At 45.8% G+C, this 23288-nt stretch overlaps 1 protein-coding gene across 2 annotated transcripts in view; it reads right to left on the bottom strand.

Moving 5' to 3' along the window:
• Cmtm4 (CKLF like MARVEL transmembrane domain containing 4) overlaps positions 1-10412 on the bottom strand; it is a 50954-nt gene extending 40542 nt beyond the window's left edge. Inside the window, exon 1 of one of the 2 annotated variants that reach the window (XM_048355422.1) lies at positions 10296-10412. In XM_048355422.1, coding sequence (XP_048211379.1) covers positions 10296-10373 — 78 coding nt within the window. In that variant the 5' untranslated portion in view covers positions 10374-10412. Of the gene's footprint in view, positions 1-9715; positions 10009-10295 lie in introns of those variants that run through there. The other variant, XM_048355421.1, reaches the window with a different exon arrangement.
• Between the last annotated feature and the right edge of the window lie 12876 nt (positions 10413-23288).

The raw sequence follows: 23288 nt of genomic DNA, 5'->3' as shown, positions 1-23288 counted from the left end.
CACATATACAGAAAATGGCCAGAAGTGGCGCTGTGGCTCAAGTGGCAGAGTGCTAGCCTTGAGCAAAAAGAAGCCAGGGACAGTGCTCAGGCCCTGAGTCCAAGGCCCAGGACTGGCAAAAACAAAACAAAACACACACACAAAAAAAACTTGAAATAGGTGTTTTCCATTGGCACCCACACACTTATTAAATACTAGCTATGGTGCTGGATGCTCATTTATTACAGGAAAATGTTCTGAAAAGAAGCTTAAGCTTCAGATTTGTTAAGTGGTCTGTATTATCTAAACCATTCTCCAAAATATAAAGAAGGATCATAGAAAAGTATAATTAAGGAGCACAGTAAAAGGTGATTTAAAGATTATGGTTAGTATATTTGCTTTAAGACTAATACACACTAAGGTAGAACTAGTAACAGGTAATGTTTTAGGAACTCCTAAGTAGAAGGTATTTCTATTCAATTTAATTTTATGTACTTTCTAAAATGTTTCACTTCATTTTGTTTCTTATTGCTTTCATTCTTGGCAATACTGGAATTTGAACTCAGAGCCTTAAATGCCCTCATCCTTTTCTAGTTATTTTTTCTGATAGGGTCTCTTGCTTGTACCCAACAGCCTCAGCCTCTACTGCTCAAGTAGTATCCCAGGCATTCCTCACAACACCCAGCTTTGCCCAGAATGGTCTTGAACCCTGAGCCTCCTACTTCTGCCTCCCAAGTAGTTGAAATTATAGGCAAGAGCCACCATTCTTTTTTTTTTTTTTTTTTTTTTTTTGAGACAGGGTCTTGTGTAGCCCACATCTTGTGTGGCTAGCCCCAAATTTGAAATCTTCCTGCTTTTGCCTCCCAAGTGCTGGACTACCATGTGTACAACCATACTGGCTGGGACTCCACCTCTTACATTCTATTAGATTCCAGTTTATTAATTGAGAGGCCATAATTGAGATCACAGCAAGAACCAAAACAGTTTTGACGATGTGGAATGTGAGCGACTCTGAGTTAAGGACTTTGCAGGAAGCTCATGGCACAACTTGAGTGACATCTAGGGTGGCCTCAAGTGAACAAACAACTTTCCAGTCTCATGGCTGATAAGAGACACAAAGTCCATCCTCTCTCTCCATACCTCACCCAAAATACACACACACACACACACACACACACACACACACACACACACACACACAGCATGTTGCTGCCTCTGCCTGGAGGGCCATTCCTAACTTTATTTTTCAAATGCACTTTAGAATTAGCTTTTCTGTACACAAAATCTAGTCTAGATTTGGGGATTGTGTTAATTATATATCATACATGGGGAATTGATGATTGAACATATATTGAGTTATCCTATCCAGGAATACAATATATTTGTACTTGATTATTTCCAAAGCTATTACAGCTCTTATTGAGTTGTTTATTTCAATTGTTTTAGACTAGGGCATGGTTCAAGTGGTACAGCATTTGCTAGTAAGCCATGAGGTTCTAAGTTAAATCTCTGGTACCAAAATCAACAAAAAATTTTAATGTTCCCAATGGTTTACTGGTAGAATAAAGAAATATGGTTACCTTTCTGTGTTGATTTGTATATAATACAACTGTGCTAACTCATTTATTAGTTCTTTTTTTTTTTTTTTTACAAGTCCTGAGTGCTGTCGTTTAGCTTTTTTACTCAAGGCTAGTGTTCTACCACTTGAGCCACAACTCTACTTCCAGCTTTTTCCTGGTTCATTGGAGATAAGAGCCTCGTGGTCTTCCCTGGCTGGGCTAGCCTGTTGCCTCAACTCTTAGATCTCAGCCTCTTGAGTAGCTAAGATTTGATGTGAGACACCAGTGCTTGTCAATTCTAGCTTCTTATAGATCAACATGGGATTATGTACAAAGATACTCATGTTACTTCCAAGTAAGAATAGTTTGGTTTCTTTCTTTCCGATATGGACATTTCCTACTTTTTCTTTTCTTTTCTTTTCTTTTTTTGTTTTTTGTTTTTTAGGTAACAGCTAGAGCTTTCAGTATGATGTTGAGTTTTCCCCCCTAGTCCTGGGGCTTAAGGTCAGCCTGAGCACTGTCCCTGAGCTTCTTTTTGCTCAAAGCCAGCACTCTACCACTCAAGTCACAGCACCACTTCTGATGTTTTTCTGAGTTTATTGGAGATGAGTCTCGTGAGCTTTCCTGCCCGCACTGGCTCTGAACTGCAATCCTCAGATCTCAGCCTCTGCAAAGTAGCTAGGATGACAAGTATGAGCCACAGGTGCCCAGTTATGATGCTGACTTTGGTGGTCAGCAGTGACCATCACTGTCACCACCTGTTCCCATTCACTTTGCCAACAAGTAGAATGAGAGCTGTAGAACTTCAAAATGACATTTTTCCAAGTTAAATAAGGTCCCTTCTCTTCCCAGTTTGCTGAGAGCAATAAGTAAATCCTGTCCAACACTTTTCTTGTATCAGTAACATTTTCTCTCCTTTCATCGGTTAATAAGGCAGAGTTACATCTATTGATTTCTTAAAACAGCATCAGTTCTTTGTTCCTGGGATATTCTCATTATACAACTGCTGGGTTTGGTTTGTTATTGTATCGCTGAGGATTTTTGTGTCCATGTTCAGGAGGAAGGTTATACAGTCTGTCATGTTTTCTTCTTGACCAGTCTGTCCAGTGTTGTAAGACAGGTATGTATTCTACACACATCCTAAAATCTTGGATGACTTTACTTTTTTTTGGTGCCAGTCCTGGAGCTTAAACTCAGGGCCTGGGCATTATCCCTGAGTTTTTTTTGCACAAGGCTAGGGCTCTACTACTTGAACCCCAGCTCCACTCCAGGTTTTTGTTTGTTTAGTTTTGGTGTTTAATTGGAGATGGAGTGTCACGGACTTCCCTGCCTGAGATGGCTGCAAATAGCAATCCTTAGATCAGCCTCCTAGATCAGCTAGGATTATAGGCATGAGCGACCAGCACCCAGTTTAATTTTATTACTTTTAATTACCACAAAAGTTTAGAAGTAGTTCTAACTTTGCTTTTTAGGTAGAAATCATTCAGTTCCAAGCCTTGATTCAGAAATCCACAATCTTCTAGCTTTACAAGGAGCCACCTTGTTGGTGGACCAGAGAAGCCACCATAGGGCAGCGCTGGAGCCAGGGATACAAGGGAATCTTCAATAGGGACACCAACGCTTTAACAGGGTCATAGTGTTTGCCTGGGACCAAGGTGTGCCTGGTCTTTTCACCAGTGTTTCAGAAGCAGGAAATCAAGCCTGACGCAAGTGAACCTGTGCTGCCCCAGCCCCTCCTCAGCATAGCAGAGAGGGTGTGGGACTGATAAGCCCTCAGCTAAGTCTCCCACCAGTCATTCATCAAGGCTGCTGCTTTGTAAATATGACTATTCTTATGTTGGGTATCATATTTTAAATTTTATGCTCACACTAGGTTTTAGCAAAATTCAAGCCTCTTTTGTGCTTTTGTTTTTGTTTTTTATTGTCCCCTCCCAGCCCATCCTCCAGAGGGTAATAAAATGCTCAGGGATTGTGTTGACTGACTTGAGGTATATAAAACTGACAAGGTTTCCATGGAAGAACAGAAACCCATTATCCACTCTAAAAATGCAAATACTCAGCTGGATGCTTGGTAGCTCCTAGATACCTAGGAGGCTGAGATCTGGAGGATCTTGGTTGGAAGCCAGCATGGACAGAAAAGTCTAAGACACACACACACACACACACACACACACACACACACACACACACACACACATTCAAATTTGTCCTTGAGTTACATAAGGAAGTTCCTCAGGTTACTTTACCCCTTAATTCTTATAATTCCTAAAATGATCAATTAGTCACTACCACCTACATTCCACTGTGTGTGTATATGTGCACTCCAGTCCTAAGGCTTGAACTCAGGGCCTGGGCGCACTGTCTCTGAGCTTTTCTGCTCAAGGCTCGCACTCTACTATGTGAGTTACAACTCTACTTCTGGTTTTGTTTTTGGTTTTTTTTTGGCCAGTCCTGGGGCTTGGACTCAGGGCCTGAGCACTGTCCCTGGCTTCTTTTTGCTCAAGGCTAGCACTCTGCCACTTGAGCCATAGCACCACGTCTGGCCATTTTCTGTATATGTGATGCTGGGGAATTGAACCCAGGGCCTCAAGTATACGAGGCAAGCACTCTTGCCACTAGGCCATATCCCCAGCCCTACTTCTGGTTTTTTTGGTGGTTAACTAAAGATAAGAACCTCACAGAGGGGCTAGGAATATGGCCTAGTGGTAAAGTGCTCGCCTCGTATACATGAAGCCCTGGGTTCAATTCCTCAGCACCACATATATAGAAAAAGCCGGAAGTGGCGCTGTGGCTCAAGTGGCAGAATGCTAGCCTTGAGCAAAAAGAATCCAGGGACAATGATCAGGCCCTGAGTCCATGCCCCAGGACTGGCAACAAAAACAAAACAAAGAACCTCACAGAACTTTCTGCCCAGGAGAGCTTCAAATCTCAATCCTCAGTTCTCAGCCTCCTGGGTAGTGAGGGTTACAGGTGTGAGACAGCAGTGCCACATTCTACTGGTGAGGAAGCTAGAACTTAAGGGGTTAAAGAGATATCAGAGTTCGTAGAGCTAAAATTTTAATTGAAGCATCTCCTGTTACTCATGTCATAAAAGGTACTAAACAAAGGCCTTGTTAGAAGGTCATCTGGGAATGGGAGGGGCTCAGTAAAGGGAGGTGAAGTAACCAGAGCTTCCTGGAGGGTCTTCTGGAATGCCTTTGAGACAGTGAGCACACATGGAGCCGGGGAGCGGGCCCACCAGATGAGGCAGCAGCAGTACAGGCCTAGGAACAAGTGCACTGCCTACAGAGAAGCAAAAACCCTTCCAAGTCTATTCCTCCAGCATTGGAAAAATTCACCTGAAGGAATCAAGCTGGACTGGGAATATGGCCTAGTGGTACAGTGCTAGGTTCGATTCCTCAGCACCACATATATAGAAAAAGCCAGAAGTGGTGCTGTGGCCCAAGTGGTAGAGTGCTAGCCTTGAGCAAAAAAAAGCCAGAGACAGTGCTCAGGCCCTAAGTTCAAGCCCCAGAACTGGCAAAAAAAGAAAGAAAGAAACCAAGCTGCCTCTGGTCAGAAAGTCTGCACTCAAATCTATGTGTTAGGAGGCAAGAAAGCAACTGAAAGCAAGTCCCAACTCCAGCAGCCAGGGGTCCTGAACAAGGCACAGCCTTTGTGCCTAAGTCTCCTCATCCACAACTGGGACTACAAGAGCATATGTGATGCTACTGTGGTTCTAAAGTCTCTTGTCCAACCAAAACCTGTTTCCAAATTCTGGTATACAGGATAGTTTGCCTACTCACCCATCCCAAGAGCAAACTGCTTCAACCAAGTTGGTTATATACATATATAATAACAATAAGCAAAAAGTCTATTTCACTAAATGGTATCTAAGAGCTAAAAACCCAGCACTCTGCTTTCACAGAATTCACACTCACAAAGAGAAACAAGGTAACTTATACCAGCTGTCAAAACTCAACTCTTTTTTCCACGAAAGTGCACATTTATTGTTTGATTTAAACACTTGTAGACATTCTCCCCAACTAAAAGATAGGTCTGGGAATCATTTAGTAAAGACATAAACTATGCAATGTCAGGTAATAAATTGTTATATTTCAGATCAATTTAACTATTAAATAATAATCCATTTTAAAACATAAATTAAATATACCTCAAGTATGTAATTACGTTTTGGGGTGACAATTCTACTACACTTCTGTTAATCAGCAATACTGAAAGCTAACATTTTTTCTTTTTTTTTAGCCAGTACTAGAGCTTAAACTGAGGGTCTAAATACTGTATCTTAGCTTTTACCCTCAAGGCTGGTGCTCTGACACTTGAGCCACAGAACCACTTCTGTTTTTTTGGCAGTTAACTGGAGATAAGACTTTCCTGCCTAGGCTGGTTCTGAACTGGGATCTCAGATCTTAGCTTCCTGAATAGCTAGGATTACAGATATGAGACATCCCACTGGCAGTTAACATTTATTTTTTGTTTTGTTTTGTTATTTGCCAGTCCTGGGGCTTGGACTCAGGCACTGTCCCTGGCTTCCTTTAGCTCAAGGCTAGCACTCTACCACTTGAGCCACAGCGCCACTTCTACCTTTTTCTGTATATGTAGTGCTGGGGAATTGAACCCAGGGCTTCATGTATGCGAGGCAAGCACTCTTGCCACTAGGCCATATTCCCAGCCAGTTAACATTTATTGTACACCAATTAAATGCTTAATGAGGGCTTGGAATGTGGTTTAGTGATAGAGTGCTTGCCTAGTGTGCATGAAGCTCTGGGTTTGATTCCTCAGTACCACATATACAGAAAAAGGCCAGAAGTGGTGCTGTGGCTCAAGTGGTAGAGTGCTAGCCTTGAGCAAAAAGATGCCAGGGACAGTGCCCAGGCCTTGAGTTCAAGCCCCAGGACAGGCAAAAAATAAAAAATAATAACTATTATGGATTATCTCATTCTCTTAATCTTTTGAAGGAGATAATACATCATTTCTCATCCTTGAGGTTGGTTCAGATAGATGACTGATTGTTAGCACCACTAACTAAGGTTTCTTAACACTAAAATGATATAGACAGATAAGTCTCAAGTTTTACTATGCATGTGGATCATCTGGAGAATCTTGTTAAAAATCCAGATTATGGTCCCAAAGGTCTGGACTGAAGCCTCTGACTCTCCCAAGCTCTCAGACAGGGGGGTAATGCTGCTGGTATGTGGGTTGCAGCAGGGGCAGCAAAGATGTACAGGTTGCAATAGGCCACACACTACAAGAGTGTCTGCAAAGGTTAAATCTTGGGCCTGACATGGTGGCACACTCAGCTACTTAGGAGGATCAGGGTTCAAGGGCAGCCTCAGCAAAAAGGCCCCATCTCAAACAACAAATAAAAACCTAGGTGCAATTGTATGTACCTGTCATCTCAGCTATACTGAAAGTGTAAATAGGGGGATCAAGGTCCAGCCCAACCCAGGTAAAAAGTGAGACCCTATTTGAAAAGTAATTAAAGCAAAAATGGCTGTGCGTATCAGTCAAGTGGCAGAGCTCCTACCAAATAAGTTCAAGGCCCTGACTTTAAGCCCAATAGCAGCAAAAAATATAGCCAGGCATTGGTGGCTATGCCTGTAATCCTACTCAAGAGGCTGAGATCTGAGGATCCCAGTTTGAAGCCAGCCCCGGCAGAAAAGTCTGTGAGACTCTTACCTCCAATAAACTACTCAGAAAAAGCCAGAGGGGCACTATGGCTTAAGTGGTAGAGCCCTAGCCTTAAGCACAAAGAGGTTTACAGGCAGTATTCAGGTCCTGAGTTCAAGCCCCGAGCCGGCAAAAAATAAAAAGGCAGGTAGGTAGACAGACGGACAGGCAGACAGTTGCTAGATGGATCTCTATAGCTTAACCTTTTGTTTTGTTTTGTTGCCAATCCTGGGGCTTGAACTCAGGGCCTGGGCACTGTCCTTGAGCTTCTTTTGCTTAAGGCTAGCAATCTACCACTTGAGACACAGCACCATTTCCAGCTTTTCCTATTTATGTGATGCTGAGAAATTGAACCCAGGGCTCTATGCATTCTAGGCAAGCACTCTCCCACAAAGCCACATTCCCAGCCCCTAGATTAACCTTTTAAAAGCCAACTTTACTGGAAAAATAAGTTGTACTTTATTTCTTGATGGGATTCTGAACTTTGTAATCCCTTAGAACTATCTTCTTGATGACTTGTTTTATTTCCCAGTTTAAGTTTAGAGTCCACTTTCTTAAAGAGTTTATATTTTGGGGTAGGGAACATTCCTCCTGAAAACCTTGATTTTTATCATGTTTTCCATACCCTTCTTTTGAGTTCTTTTCCTTCTCTTGCCCATGCAAGGTGCATAATCTCTCAATATTAAGTTCTAGAGATTAGACGAATAGCAGTTAACAAAGATTTTTACAGGCTGGCCTCAAAAGCCATTAGGATAGGTTTTATGGACTGGCTTTTTCTCCCAGATGAAAAGTGAACACTGCTCTAAACACAGTAGTAGCTTTGCAAAAGGTAAATAAATACCACTGCCTCCAACCCTAGCTGGCCACACATAGGTGAAACAGTTCTAGCAATAAGGTGGTAATCAACATTTTGTACAGATTACTAGATTTCAATTTTTTCATTTTTTATTTTTTTAATTAGCCTACACTTTGGACTCCAATTCTTTTCCCTGATCTTTTGAGTTTCAAGTCTGAGTTCACCAGTGGCAAGTTCTATTTCCTTTCTAAAACCCACAGAGTAAAGTAAGCCATGTGTTTCACAAGTTCTTATGCTCCACCTAGGTCCAAGTTCAGCCCTGCCCTTTTTCTGATTATCTGTACACGGTCTAGTTACCTCCCTTAAAAAGTGATTACAAACTCCATTTCCCAAACACACCCCCTTCACTCTCTTTGCTGACAGCAAAGCCTAACTACAGAACCAACACACCTTTAAGAACGTTCCATTTTACTAGATTAAGGTCAGTTCAACATTCTAAAGACAGGTAGGTAACCTGTTCTATTTATTATTCCTTAAAGCCCTTCAAAAAGTAACCTCCAGCAACCAGCAGCACAAGCCTTCCATCCAAGAGATAAAACACTGTTTCTGAGATGTACAAACATTGGTACCTTTATTTAAAGGGTAGCCACGCACAGTATTATTCTCCAGGAAATGGTTATATATGCACTGAACTAATCGCACTCAACTAATCACGAGAGGGCCAATACTTCTAGAGATAAAATGCGCACACATTGCATATCCCTGCAAATGGCTTCCCTGGCTGCTGAAGAAGTCTATAAAGTTTTAAGGCTGGGGTTGGGAGAAAGGCCTACCTGCAATCGGGAATGTTGGAAACACTCAGGTTTTCCTGACCAGGAGCGTGCCTAGTTCCCAACAGAGCTAAGGCATGGCTCAGAGAGGTCCACGACAAAAACCACAGATCAGAAACAAGGACTGATAGGACCCTGGCTCTGATTGCCCCAGAGGCCAAAACTCCTGAGAAATGAGCTTTATTATAGACAAGCCCCACAGAGGGTTTCCCATTTCTGGTACCTCCAAAACTGGCTGCCCTCCCGGAGTGACTGAACTCTGGGTACCAATTGGGCAGTGCTAGCCGGCCATCGTGCTGGGGTGCAGGACTCTGGGATGCTAGGAGACTCTGCAGAATAATCTGGACCCTTTGTGGGCAATCTGGATTCTCCCAGTGCATCTGAGTTACACGCCTCCATCCAACGCACACTTATTCAAAGTCCACCATATGCCCGGGTACCCTGCTAGCTTCCAGGGAGGAAAACCAAGCCACAGTCCCCAGCCTCTGCAGAGACAGACAAGGGCCATCTGCGGGTTGCGCGGGCCCCAGAGGAGCAGCCACAAGTTGCTGAGCCCAGTACCCCGGAAACAGCACGACCCCTGTGTCCGCTGCGCACCACCACCAAGCCAGGGGAGGAAAGCCGGAGAGGACAGGTAGGCCCGGGGGCAGGTGTGCAGCTTAGAGGCACACCTGAGGCTGCAGAGCTGGAAAGGGCGGGGTCCCCAGAGGCGCGAGAAAAGCCAGGGGCGAGAAGAGAGGCACAGGGGCGGGGGGTCGAGGGGCGGGATGCGGAGGCCGACGGGGCCTGCGCCCCCGCGGCGGGAGGGCGCGGGGTGCGCGGCGGGAGGGCGCGGGCTAGGCCGCCCGCCCGCACCTGGGCCCCCCCCTTCCGGCACCTACCACTTGGGCGACCTTGAGGCGGCCGAGCGCGCCGCGCAGGTAGTCCGGGTCGCAGCGCAGGCCGGCCAGCCCTCGGCGCTGGTTCACCGGCTCGGTGGTGGGCTGGTACGGGCTGCTGGCGCCCGAGATCATGGAGGTGCTCGAGGCCTCGCCCTCGAAGCCGTCCAGCTCCTCGCCGCTCCGCATGCTGCCGCCCGGCCCGGGCCGCCTCGCGCGCGCACTCCCGGCCCCCGGCGCCAGGAGCAGGGGGGCTCAGCGGGGCCGCCGCATCGCCGCCGCCGCCCGACTGCCCGCCGCGGCCCGTCCCGCCGCTGCCTCAGCGCCCGCTGCACGGCGGCCCCGGCTCGGTCCGCTCGGGCTCGGCTCCCGCCGCCTCGGCAGCGGAAAGGGAGGGGGGCGGGAGCGGGCGCTGAGGGAAGGAGGCGGGAGTCGCGCGCCGGCCCGGAGGGGGCGGAGCGAGAACCGCCTGCCGGCCGCTCGGCGGCGCTCCGCGGCCCCGGGAGGGAGGGGGCGTGGTCGGGGCGTGTCCCCGCGCGCCCCGCCCCGCCCCTGCCTAAGCCCCGCCCCACCCCGCCCTCACCTGCGCCGGGCTAGGTTTGCGTGGCGGTGGGCGCCAGCGGTCCTGGCTGGAAAAGGCTAGGTCCGAAGAGAAAGTCATGAAGATCCGAGGACAGAGGCTTGAAGGAGTGTTGCCTTCAACACTTGAGGAAGCATGGAGTTGCTCCCCACCCCTCCCCGATGGCTCTGCCTCAGTTTCTCCTTGGTAGGATGGCACGGATCATGGTCGCCTGTGCCACCCCCGTGCAAAGCCCAGAACGGGTGTGTGTGACTCCTCTTCTGGGCTCTGGGCGGTAAGCTGGTTCTGAGGCCCGGCGAGGAGCGGTCAGGGATGAGAAGCCCAGGCGCCTACAGTCCGCAGGATCCACACAAGTGGCCGGGTAAGTTCTGGACCCCTTGGCCTGTACGAGCAGAGATTCAAGCTCACAGTAGTTCCCTTGGAGACTAAAGCTAGTGTCTGCCCTCTGCTGAAAGGGTTTTAGTACCTCTGTCTAGGCATCCAGCGGTGGAACTTGGATTTTGCCCTGAAGGCATTAATTAGGGACAAATTTGCAATTCAAGTGTGAAGGCTAATTTTAAGCTTAAATAAAACACTGACTTTCTAAGAATTGTTGCTTTGATTTCAAACTGTTCAACACCAGAAATATAGAAAGCTGCATTCTCTATAGTTTCCCACTCTGGGGTGGGGGTGGGGGGCATTTTGCTGCTGTTTTGCCTAAAAGGACCTTAAAGCACCCACAGGAAGTGGCTTGTCCCAAAGTCACACGCGCGCGCGCACACACACACACACACAAAAATTCCCTGGGCTGAGCACAGGTTCCAACTTTTTTTCAAAGATGAAAGATCCATGACTTTATTTGATCAACTACATATTTATTGAGTACCTACCATAAGTCAGGCAATATGCTAAGAATTGATGATAGGCTGCCAGTTAAAGGTGACAGGTTGAATGGTTGGACATATGCTCTGATTTCTTCTTTCTCCAAAAACTCCAGTCAAATGACAGAAATAGGGATTTTTTTAAAGATGTAAAACCACAGGGACAAAGAATGGAAAAGGAGATGATGACAAAATATTGGAAGCTGGGAAGCTGAAATGTAACTTTGCTTGTATCTCAGAATAAAAGGCTAAGAAATGGGTGACGCCACTGGGTGCTAGTGGCTCATGCCTGTAATCCTAATTACTCGGGAGGCTGAGACCTAAGGATCACAGTTTGAAGCTAGCCCAGACAGGAAAGTCCATGAGGCTCTTAGTTCAAGCCCCACTACCAAAAAAAAATTTTTTAAGTAAAATGTTGCCTCTGAGCCTTGTAGAACTATTTTACTTTTCCCAGTTACCTATATGTGCACAAATAACTCTGACTTTGAAAAAGTTAAACTGAAAACAATTTTTACAAAGGATTTAAGGAGCCAGGAGCTGGTAACTCATGCTTGTAATCCTACCTACTCAGAAGAATGAGATCTGAGGATCACAATTCAAAGCTAGCCAGCTCATGAAAATCTGTGAGAGACTTATCTCAATTAACTACCAAAAAAATATGGAAGTGGAGCTGTGGCTCAAGTGGTAGAGCACTAGCTTTGAGCAAAAACAGGTCAGCGACATGCTCAGGCCCTGAGTTCAAGCCCCAGGACAGGCATCAATCAATCAATCAATAAAGGACTTGAAGTGGGGGTAGGGGGTGTACCTCAGTGGCAGAGTGCTTGCTTAGTATATATAAGGCCCTGGGTATTATCCTCAGCACTGAAGGGTGGGGGGAGCTGTTGTTGGCAGCTCACATCTATAATCCCATCTACTTAGGAGGCTGAGATCTGAGGATTAGGGTTGGAAGCCAGCCCAGGCAGAAACACCTTCAAGACTCTATCTCCAATTAACCAGCAAATGCCAGGCTGGAGGCATGGCTCAAGTGGCAGTGCCAGCCTTGAGCAAAAGCTCAAGGCCCCAAGTTCAAGCCCTGAAACTGGCAAGCACATGTCCTCTCTCCTCTCTCTCTCTCTCTCTCTCTCTCTCTCTCTCTCTCTCTCTCTCTCTCACACACACACACACACACACACACACAGAATCTCAGGAATTAGTGGTAAGCAAGGCAGGCACAATCTCTGCCTGCAGGGTCAGCATAGAGAGCAAGTAGGGAAACTACTTGAAACTGCTTTAGCAACTGGAGCAGAGAATGTACTGAAGGCTGCTGTGTGCAGGAGCGTGTACATGATGATATGTGAATTGCCACTTACAAGATTTAATTGAATCTATTGATAAGAATTCTAGATGAGATCTGAAATATGGATGGCAGGATGTGATAGTTGGTAGAATGTTGGAAATATATTCTGGACAGAGGGAGTAATGTGCAGCGGCCCAAAGACAAGTAACGGCAAAACCCACTGAAGAGACTCAAGAGCAGAATTCTGGGCTGAAAGTCAGCCAGGGCCATGTTGGGCTGACTTTGGGGTTGTGGGCTCCAAACGGAAGAGAGTTTAGCACTAGAGCAGCCCCAGGAGGCCTGCCTTATGAGCCACTCTCCCTGGCTTCTGTGCAGGCAATGGATGGAGCAGGAGCCAGATTGGAAGCTCCCCTCCAGTACTTATTAACTGTTCTCTCTCATCCTGGCCACTTGCCTAAGTTTATTTTTAGTTCTCGAGACAGACTCAAATTTTTCTCTCCTGCTTTTTAACGGAAGTTCACAGACTTCCAAAAAGTGTTGTTGGGGATCCCACATAGATCCTTAAATAGACAAAACCTGGCACCATGGTCCCTTCCTTGGCATTGAATTGCAATACATCTTTGACGATAACTGTACCTTCAGGTGTCTGTGAATGCTAAAAACAAAACAAAGCCAATAACTGATAGAGAAGCAGGCAGTGCTGAGACAGGTCCCATTCTGGGATCTGGTCCTCGTGTCCAGGACTGACTCCTGGCCAGACTGATGAAGAAGCCAGATGCTACTTGATTCACCATGGCCAAAGGAGAGAGGGCCAGGAGCCATCTTATCTGGAACCTCAGACATATCCTAGAGGAATGTGCTGTTCAGCTCAGCCAGATGGTGCAGAGGGATATTTGAAGCCTGCAGACAGGCTTGCACTCCCGACGCTCTCAGGACCCTGTCTTTCTCGAAGGCTGAGATTTGAGGATCACAGTTCAGAGACAGCCAGGGCAGGAAAGCCTGTAAGACACATCTCCAATTAACCAGTGAAAAGCTCAAAGTAGAGCTGTGGTTCAAATGGAAGAGCATCAGCCTTGAAAGAAAGCTAAAAGACAGTGCCCAGACCTGGAATTCAAGCCCCCAGTACCAACATACAGACACACACACACACACACACACTCGCATGCATATGCATGCATGCAGATAATAATAACATAAGAACTAAAAAATGCATTGAGATATGATAATGATAATAAATAAGCCAGAGTGGCACACACATGTATGTAATATCAGCTTCATGGGAAGAAAAGATTGGGAGGATTACAGTTCAAAGCCAATCCAAGCAAAGAGGTAGCAAACCCCATCTCAATAAATAAGCCAGGTGTCATGGTATCCCATCTATGAAAGAAAAGGATTATGGTCCAACCTAGACAAGAAGTTTGAGACTCTATTTGAAATATTACCTAGAAAACAATAGAACTTAAGTGTGGCTTAAGTGGTAAAGTGCCTGCCTTGTAGCAAGCTCAAGGCCCTGAGTTCATTCACCAGAGCTGCCAAAATAAATAAACTCAGTAATTAGCAAGGACCCTGAGAGACTTCTGTTTCCAACAACAAAAACAAAAACAAAAAATACAGTGGTGACAAGTAGTTTTCAAGCATAAAGTACCTAATAGGAAAACTGATTAAGTTTGTCATGAACAGTTATCAACATAAAGCATGAAACAGACACACTGGGAAATTGATATTTAACATTTCAAGATTAACAACTTGGCTGGAAATGATTCTGTTTCTGAAAGACTTTTTAAAGAATGGAACCAGTGTAACATCCTTGTGTCTGAAGGATTAGACTCAGAGATGTGAGCATAAACAGCCCCTCCCTTTCTGTTTGAAAGGAACCAATGTCCCTGTCCCTGGGTGCTGTGCCAGTGCTAGACTCCTCCGGCACTGTTCCCACGTGCCTAGGGGAAGGGCCAGGGTAGGGCAAATTCCAGGCTGGACTGGTTGCAGGGTTAGTGTCAACTGCAGCTTCTGCAAGCGGAAAAAAAAAAAAAAATGCTTCCCAAGTCTCTAAAAATAGTGCTTGCTGGGATTTTCCAGTTTTGACCTTCCTTCAGCTCCTATACCCAAGAATTCCTCTAACCAGCCCATTCTGTGCCCTTCACCATGGCCTCCAGTGACATCCCACTTTGTGTACCATCCACTTTGTGCTTCCAGGTACCTCTAAACCCTTCTGGCACGAGGTGGTATAAGGCTTGTGGGGGAGGGGGTAGTTGTAGAACCATGGATTTCTCTACCTCTCTACAGAATAGAGGCAGTACCCCGCACATTCCTTCAAAACAGTGAGTAGAGCTAGCTCCTAGAGATCATGAAGTTCAGGCTGGCCGTCACTCTCCCAGGAACACCTTCCTGAGTCCTCAGGCTTGGCTGCTGACTTCCACAGACTTCTTGAATCCAGACTTCTTGCCAGTCCTGGGCCTTGAACTCAGGGCCTGAGCACTGTCCCTGGCTACTTTTCTATGCTCAAGGCTAGCCCTCTGCCACTTGAGTCACAGCACCACTTCTGGCCATTTTCTACATATGTGGTGCTGGGGAATCGAACCCAGGGCTTCATGTATACAAGGCAAGCACTCTTGCCACTAGGCCATATTCCCAGCTCCTCTTGCATCCAATTATTTATCACACTGTATTGTGATTCTATTTACCCATCAGCATGCTGTCCATCCAGATCTTAAGCTCAGAGATGGCAAACCTTCATTTACCTCTGGTCCAGCTCTAGATCCGATGCATGAAGGGAACCATCCGTGGCACACAGGACTAAGGGTTGAAACTAAGTCAACACTCAGCAGTGTTCATTTATGGATGATTCGAAACAAGCAAGGCAGGCCAAGTCATTTTGGGAAAAAGAGCCTGCCTAAGCTTACATCCTAATGGAAAGAAACAAGTACTCTGGGTTCAACCATGGGAAGGATTCAGCTGTGGAGCAAGAATAGTAAGTTGGGAACAGATTCCGGAAAGATTGCCTCAGCCCCACGCACCCCCCCCCCCACCCCAAAGACCCATGTGTTAAAAGCCTGGGCCTCAGCACAGCACCATAGAGAGGTAAGTGGTAGGATGTGGAGGAAGCAGGGAAGGTCCTTAAGTCATTGTGCAGATCATGGGACCTCAGCACATCCTATGTTTTTTGTTTTCTGGCATGAAGTAAAGTTGTCTCTACCATGTGTTCCCAGATGCTGCCATCTTTCACATTTATCCGATGCCCAAAGCAATGGATCCACTCAATCTTGGACGAGAACCCCCAGAGTGAACATCTTAGTGGACCTTTTTTCTCTTAGAAGTTAATTGTCTCAGCTATTTTGTTACAACAATGGAAAGCTAACTAACATAACTCTTATGAGGGTTAGACACAGTGGCTCACAGTTGTCATACTAGCTACTCAGGAAGCTGGGATCTAAGGATCATGGTTCAAAGCCAGCCCAGGTAATAAAGTCCAAAAAAAACCCTCCAAAAACTAAGAAGCCAGAAGTGGAGCTGTGGCTCAAGTGGTGGAACACTAACCTTGAGCATTAACCTAGAGCAAAAACTCAGGGACAGCTCACAGGCTTGAGCTCAAACTCTAGGACTGGCAAATAAATAAAACAACTTATGAGGGTTAGGCATGGTAGTGTGTGCCTCTAATCCCAAATACACAGAAGGATCAAGAGTTCCAAGATAGGGGCTGGGGATATAGCCTAGTGGCAAGAGTGCCTGCCTCGGATACACAAGGCCCTAGGTTCGATTCCCCAGCACCACATATGCAGAAAACGGCCAGAAGCGGCGCTGTGGCTCAAGTGGCAGAGTGCTAGCCTTGAGCGGGAAGAAGCCAGGGACAGTGCTCAGGCCCTGAGTCCAAGGCCCAGGACTGGCCAAAAAAAAAAAAAAAAGAGTTCCAAGATAGTCTAAGCTACATTGTGAGATTGCTGTCTGGGAAAAAAAAAAGTCCCTGTTGCAAGAGAAGCCATTGGAACTGTGCTTTGCTTTGTAAGCAGGAAACTGACATAATCAGATTCGGGCAAAAGCAAAAAGTATAAATGAATAATTCAAATCCTTATCTTCTTAGCATCACACAAGTAGCACTGTTATCTTGAATAATGTATAAAGCCTTTTTAAAGGGAAACAGTTGTAGAGACCCCAAGAGAACATCTGCAGATGATTACGGACCTCCAGACCACTGGGGGAGCCCGGAAGCAGCCAGAAATGCCCCAAAAGCTCAAGGTGCCAGATCTATGCTCATACATCTTACTTAGCTAAGCCTCAAAAGATGGACAGACCTTAGGCAAGTGGTCAGTCAGCAAGAGCAGGAATGTGGGAGGGTGGAACATTGCAAGAGTCTGGGAATGAAAGAATATTCATCCTTTATTAAAAGACATGGTGGAATGGGGCTGAAGAGTGGGGCTTATATTGTAGAGTACCCAGTCATGAGCAAACAAAGCCAGCAAGGTCAAGGCCTTGATGTAGCCAAACTAAGGAGGTTTTTAGTGCTACTGGTAAAGGTCCAGTTGCCACATCACTTTTGCTTCACAGGTGGGCAGGCTCAAATGTTGCTTATATTTAATTCATTAATGGAATTTATGTAGGAACATACAAAATTACAATGTGTTTGCTTTCCAGATAGAGTCTCAGCTAACTTTGCCAGGTCTGGCCTCAAACCACAATCTTCCGTGTTGTCTGGATTTACAGATTGGTTGTACATACGCTGCCGTCTCTATGGGCCATGATACTGGCTTTGATCATTTGATTGGGTATCTACCATAATAGACTCCTTTTTCACCTTGTAATAAGTCTGGGGCAATCTGAGCTTCAAAATAAATACTAAGTGTAATGAACTATAACTTACTGGATAAACTATATAGCTTTGCGGGTTCTATGTTGCCTAAACTGGCCTTGAATTCCTGAGCCTCCTGTTTCAGCCTCCTGAGTAGCGAGGATCACTTCACACCAATGCTTCAGGCTCAATATCCAGGTTTTAATGAGGAAAAGGATGCCATTTCACATGGGCATCAACATGGATTCCTTTGTTCACTGGGTTGTAATCCATTCCTTTTTCTTCTAGTGCTCAGATTGCTCCTGATTTGGCCAGTGGGTGTGTGTCATTTTTTTTTTCTTTCTTCCTTTCTGAGACCCAGACTCAAATTCAGTAACTGACAATTTTGCTCACTGACATCTGAGCCATGCCTACCACCCCAAGTGTCTTTTTGACCATACCATTGTTCCCTGAGTCCTTTCTTACTCTCAGGTACACATGTTCTAGAGTCAACTTTTCCTGTCTCAGTCTTGGCATATGCCATATTTCTCTAAGGAGCCTCAATTTATTATTCTTGAAGTATTGGTGGTTGAACCCAAGGTCTCAAGCTTGTGTGTTTAATCACTGAGCTACACCCTAGTTCCTCCATTTATTGGAAACCAAGATCTTGGCCTGAGGTATGCTCAGTGCTAGTGGGCTGCTGTTGCTCTCAGGCCTTCCCAGAGCAAATAATTTTGTGTGTACACACACACACACACACACACACACACACACACACACACACACACACAGAGAGAGAGAGAGAGAGAGAGAGAGAGAGAGAGTCTGTGCCCACACAATTACATCCAATTGTTCTTAGACCTGTGAGCCATGAGTTCACACTGACACCTGGATTCTAATCCCACAGGGTTCATCCTGGTTTCCCTACTTCATTATTTGCACCTCCCTTCCTTCTCCAGCACTCAGAAACCCTGCTACTCTTTATTCATAAACTTACTGAACCAATGCCCATGTACATAACACTCTCCTATCCCCACAGTTACCTCCATCCCTGCATAGATGATTTCCCTGCCATATGGCTGGGCCATCCATAACTGGCTGCTCTAAGCTATGAGGATGCCTTCTTCACCCCACCTAGGCAGAGATCTTGAGTTGCACATGCTCCCCACCCCCGCCATGTTGCTTTGCTGTTTACTCTACTTGGCTTTGACATCCTGTACTTCTACCACCCTTGCAGGAGGGTGCTCCTTTAGTTCACACCTCATATCAGACCATTCTATCCCCACCTGTAAGTACATCTTAAAAAAAAATCCTGGTCAGGTTTTCTGCCTCCATGCTCCCCACTCCCCACCCAAGCACAGACACCTCCCCCACCTAAAGATTACATTTTTGATAGAGAAGAACTGCAAAGATTTCTGCTTTTTGAGTGAGGAATCAGATTGTGGCATGAAACATCATTTGGTCTGTAGCTTCTGAGACTACCAGTCCTGTTGGGGAGGGCCTGCCTTGTTCACCTCCCCATCACCAGCATCTCAAGTACCACCAACTCAACCCATAGCGCCTGAGAAAATGCTATGGTTGTCTAGGAGAGGCACCAAGGAGGCCACATACCTCAACCACATATCTGGACACCCACACATGCAGATGGCAGAGCTGACTTGCCCAAGCTAGCAGGCAGTTGCCCAGGTGATGGAATTTATGTGAGCTAAGAGCTTGTCTGCTCTAAAATAACTCTCTTACTCAGACTAAACTAGCAATTTCTTTCTTTGGTTTTAAGACCTGGTGCTTAGCAGTAACCAGCTGGGGAGGGGAAAGAGCTGAAAGCAGCAGCAGTGACCTTGAGATTTTCATTCCTAATTCTGCTCCTGAGTTCCTGTGTGACCTTGGTAGTTAAGTTCCCTCGCTGGCCCTACTTCCCCATTCTCTAGGCTGGCAAATATATAAGGTCCTTTCAAGAACTAAGGTCTGTCCATTAGTCAACTAGTTCAGATCTGGACATTTCTTTTTTTTTTTTTCCTCCCCGGTGATGGGGCTTTAACTCTGGGCCTGGACACTGTCCCTGAGCTCTTCAGCTCAACACTCTACCACTTGAGCCACAGCACCACTTCTGGTGGTTAATTAGAGATAAGTCTCATGGGCTTTCCTGTCCAGGGTGACTTTGAGCCTTGATCCTCAGATCTCAGCCTCCTGAGTAGCTAGGATTACAGGTGTGAGTCACTGGCACCCCGCTGAATATTTCCACATGTGGTATTTAAGGGAGAGCAAAGCACCGGTTCTCAACTAGGGTGCCCAGTTCTCCCTGGAAGCAGGTGGGATTATCACATCAGAGGATGCTATTGAGACTCTGGGAGGCCATACCCACACATAGCTGTTAAGATTTGGGACTAGAAAACAAATCCAAGTTTGTTCATCTTCAAGTCCCCAGTTGAGATGGCCCAGATGTCAGGGTTGTGGCTATAGGGCTAGTTTTCCTTTATGTCAGAGCAGTTGCAAGCTCAACTGAGTTTCTGAAATTGCTTATGGTTCCAAGTGCAGGGAGCGAGCTGGAGGCATGGCTCAACAACCATAAAACACCAGCCTAACAAATAAAGCCTTGACTTCAAACCCTAATACCACCAAAGAACCTACCAAGTACAGGAGGAATCAGCTGGCAACTAGACTGATGCTGGTTTGGTGAGGTTTCCCATAAGGCCCCAGTGCCAGCTGCTGGTGTTTGCTTCTCTTCCCTCTGTGCCTAGGTGGGTGCTATCCATCAGCATGATGGGAGAAAACTGCCCTTCTCAGACTAAAGCTACAGGGATGTCCAGTCATATCCAATTCACTAACAAGAAATGGCCTAAAGGAATGGCAGTTAAGAGGGAGGAGACAATGGAAGAGGAAGTGTGGCTCAAGTGGTAGAGCGCCAGCCCTGAGTGAAAAAAGCCAAGGGAGAGGATAGGGCCTCGAATTCAAGCCTCAGTACTTGAGGCCTGAAAAAAAAAATTACACAAATAAAATTATTTAAAAAATACAAAAAACCTAAAAATAAAAAGGTGATGGGACAGGAGAGAATGATCACAAGGTACTTTAACCAGCGCCCAAATTCTGGGGATAAAAGAAACAGAGCTTTTTGCAGCTGCAGTAGCCTGCACACAAAACATTTTCAAAAGCATTCTGTGGAATCTGAAGAGGTCCACAGCCAGGCAAAACTAGATGGAAAACCTTGGCCCTGTTGAAGAGGAACACCAAGAATTTACCCATGGAACAACAAAAAAAGAAAAGAAAATCAAAGTACTTTAACCCTGAGCGTTCCAGGAATGGCTTTTACAAATAGGCAAAGGCAAGGCAGTCAGTCAACATAGGCCATGAAATTTGGTTCCTGCATCCTCCCAGGGCCTGTAAGAAAGAAATCCTCAAAGCAAAACTACCTCAACTAGAACTTTCTGTACACAAAATTGCAACATTGTTTAGTGCCCTATGTACACTCAAGTTTAATTCCAGCCTAGAACTGGTTAGAAGAATCTCAATAACTCCAAAATGGATTCACCATAAAATGGTGCCAAATATTTTAAATATCAAGGACAGATGTTACATGACACAGGCGTAACATGACACGGGCTGCTGACAGATGCACCAAGGCCTCCCACCCTTTAAAATAAATTACTGCCTTATAAAGGAAGAGTTTTAAATTGTTGAATTCTTCCCAAAACAGAAACTTAGGATGCATCACAATGTGCTTGCCTTTTCTAGAACTTTAATCCTTTAAGATGCTTTATAGTCAGTCCTGACAGAGAGTGGGTGGCAAGAGGAGGCTGGCAGGATGTTGGAAGAGCCTGATGACCCCTTAGGCTCCTGCGTTAAATAGGTTCCACACACTGTTACAGAAAACTCTGTACAGGACATCTTAATGTCCATATCATTTACCTTGATAAATGCCACCATGATGGAACACAAAGTTAAATACTGACAGTACTGGAAGAAATTATAACAGTATTCACATTAGGAATTTCTTACCTAAGGTTAGAAACATTTGAAGGTCAGGCTCCTGTCTGACCAAGTGTCTGTGTCCCACAGGCCTGAGTCTCCTTACTGTCTCAGCAAAACTTGCCAATCTTCAAGGTCTGAGATTCATTCCTAGGAGCACGAGGAAACATCCGGGGCCTGGTGTGTAGTGAGGCAGGGTGGTGCACTTGGTTATCCTTGGTGTGTGCATGTGGGAGGGAGGCAGTGCGAGTGTTGGGGGAGGGCTAGCTTCTTCCTTCTTATCTCAGCACCACTTCTGAGGGCTTGTCACTTCAGTCTCCCGGTCTGAATACATGGCTTGTGCCTCCCTGGCAGTCAGAGCATCAAGACAGACAACACTTTGTATCCTGCTGGCAAGCTGCAGCCAGTGGAGGGTAAGGAATGCAATATATGTTCTGCTTCCAGAACCCAGTGGAAAAATGTACCAACAACAACCGTGGTGAACGCTCACGAGAGCCATCCCTCTCACCTCTATTTTCCTTAGATATTTACACTATAGCCTGAAATTGCATTCTCTCACACACATCAAAAAAAAGGGAGGGCTGGGCTGGTAATGTGGCTTAGTGGTAAAGTGCTTGCCTAGCAATGCATGACGGAGCCCTGGGTTCTATTCCTCAGTACCACATAAACAGAAAAAGCCAGAAGTGGTGCTGTGGCTCAAGTGGTAATTACTAGCCTTGATCAAAAGCAGCTAAGGGACAAGACTAGACAGAAATTTCATTCCCACCTTACAAAGATGGGAAAAGGAGGCCTAAGATGGATGAAGTTGCCCAGTTTGGGTGGTCTTGTTTTGTTTTGCTCCATTTCTCATCTGTATGAATTGCACTTGCTGGATTGAAAAGTAATGAGAAAAGGCGCCAGGATTGGAATCCATTAGAGCTCATGTCCTCCCAACATTCAGCTGCCTCCTTCCAAACCAAGAGTCCAGCAGTGGGTTGTGAGGCACAAGAGCCCCTAAAGCAGGTCAGCAGGCAGGCCCAGGCCTCCAGCCTGGCACATACTTAGGGGTATTTATAGTGGTCAAGGTCTGTGTCAGGGTTCTGTATGCCATTTAAGAGAAAGTTCTATGTAGAAGCGGCAAACACCCCAACCTGCTCTTCCCAAAGGACAGTGACTACAATCCCTCCCCTTTCACACAGGTACGCTGTAGATATACTCTGCCTTTTTTTGTCTATCTAGCAGGAGTGGAGCCTCCACCCATGTCATTAAGGGGAGCAGGTAGCACAGCAACAGGTGGCTGTGGAGGACCACAGATGACAAAGCTTTCAATAGCTGCACCACACCATCAACTAACTGAGCACAGGCCATAGCAGAGCACGGTGACAGGCAATGATCACAACTTGGGCCAGACTGCCACCTGCCCCTGTTCTCATCAAGAAACTAAGACAGAATGACAAATACACATCAAGTATTTGCTATTACAGTGTTACTATTGGGATATTGGTAATATCACCCAAACAGTCCTCTAAGGCAGATTATAAGAGAGATCAGAGTACCACCACCTCAATCAAGGAATCAACCCATCCCCCATACTGGGAAAAACTCAGTGACTGGAATGTGTACTATTTCACAGAATGTAGCATTCTCCTCTATCTCCACAAAAATTGTCACAACCAAAACTCCAGAACATGGACCTTTCTAGACAACTCACCTGGACTTGAATACATTTAGGGGTGTTTTTTGTTTTTTTTTTGAGAGGTGGTGGTGGTGGTGGTACTATGGATTGAACTCAGGGTCTTGCCCTTGGCTGGCAAGCCCTCTGGACAATATCCTCTAAAACTCATTTTAAATTATTTAAGGGAAAGCCTGTTTGAATGTAAGCATACCTATTGATCAAGACAGAGAAGGAAAAGATCTATGTAAAGATCTATCGGTGTTCAATACATTCCAATTTTTCTTTTTTATTGGCCAGTCCTGGGCCTTGGACTCAGGGCCTGAGCACTGTCCCTGGCTTCTTTTTGCTCAAGGCTAGCACTCTGCCACTTGAGCCACAACACCACTTCTGGCCACTTTCTATATATGTGGTGCTGGGGAATCGAACCTAGAGCTTCATGTATACGAGGCAAGCACTCTTGCCACTAGGCCATATTCCCAGCCCT

This window comes from Perognathus longimembris, chromosome 10, assembly GCF_023159225.1.
Source record: "Perognathus longimembris pacificus isolate PPM17 chromosome 10, ASM2315922v1, whole genome shotgun sequence".
NCBI classification, from domain to species: Eukaryota; Metazoa; Chordata; class Mammalia; order Rodentia; family Heteromyidae; genus Perognathus; species Perognathus longimembris.
The sequence above is the reverse complement of the archived record's forward strand: the minus strand, read 5'-3'. Positions and strand labels throughout refer to the sequence as shown.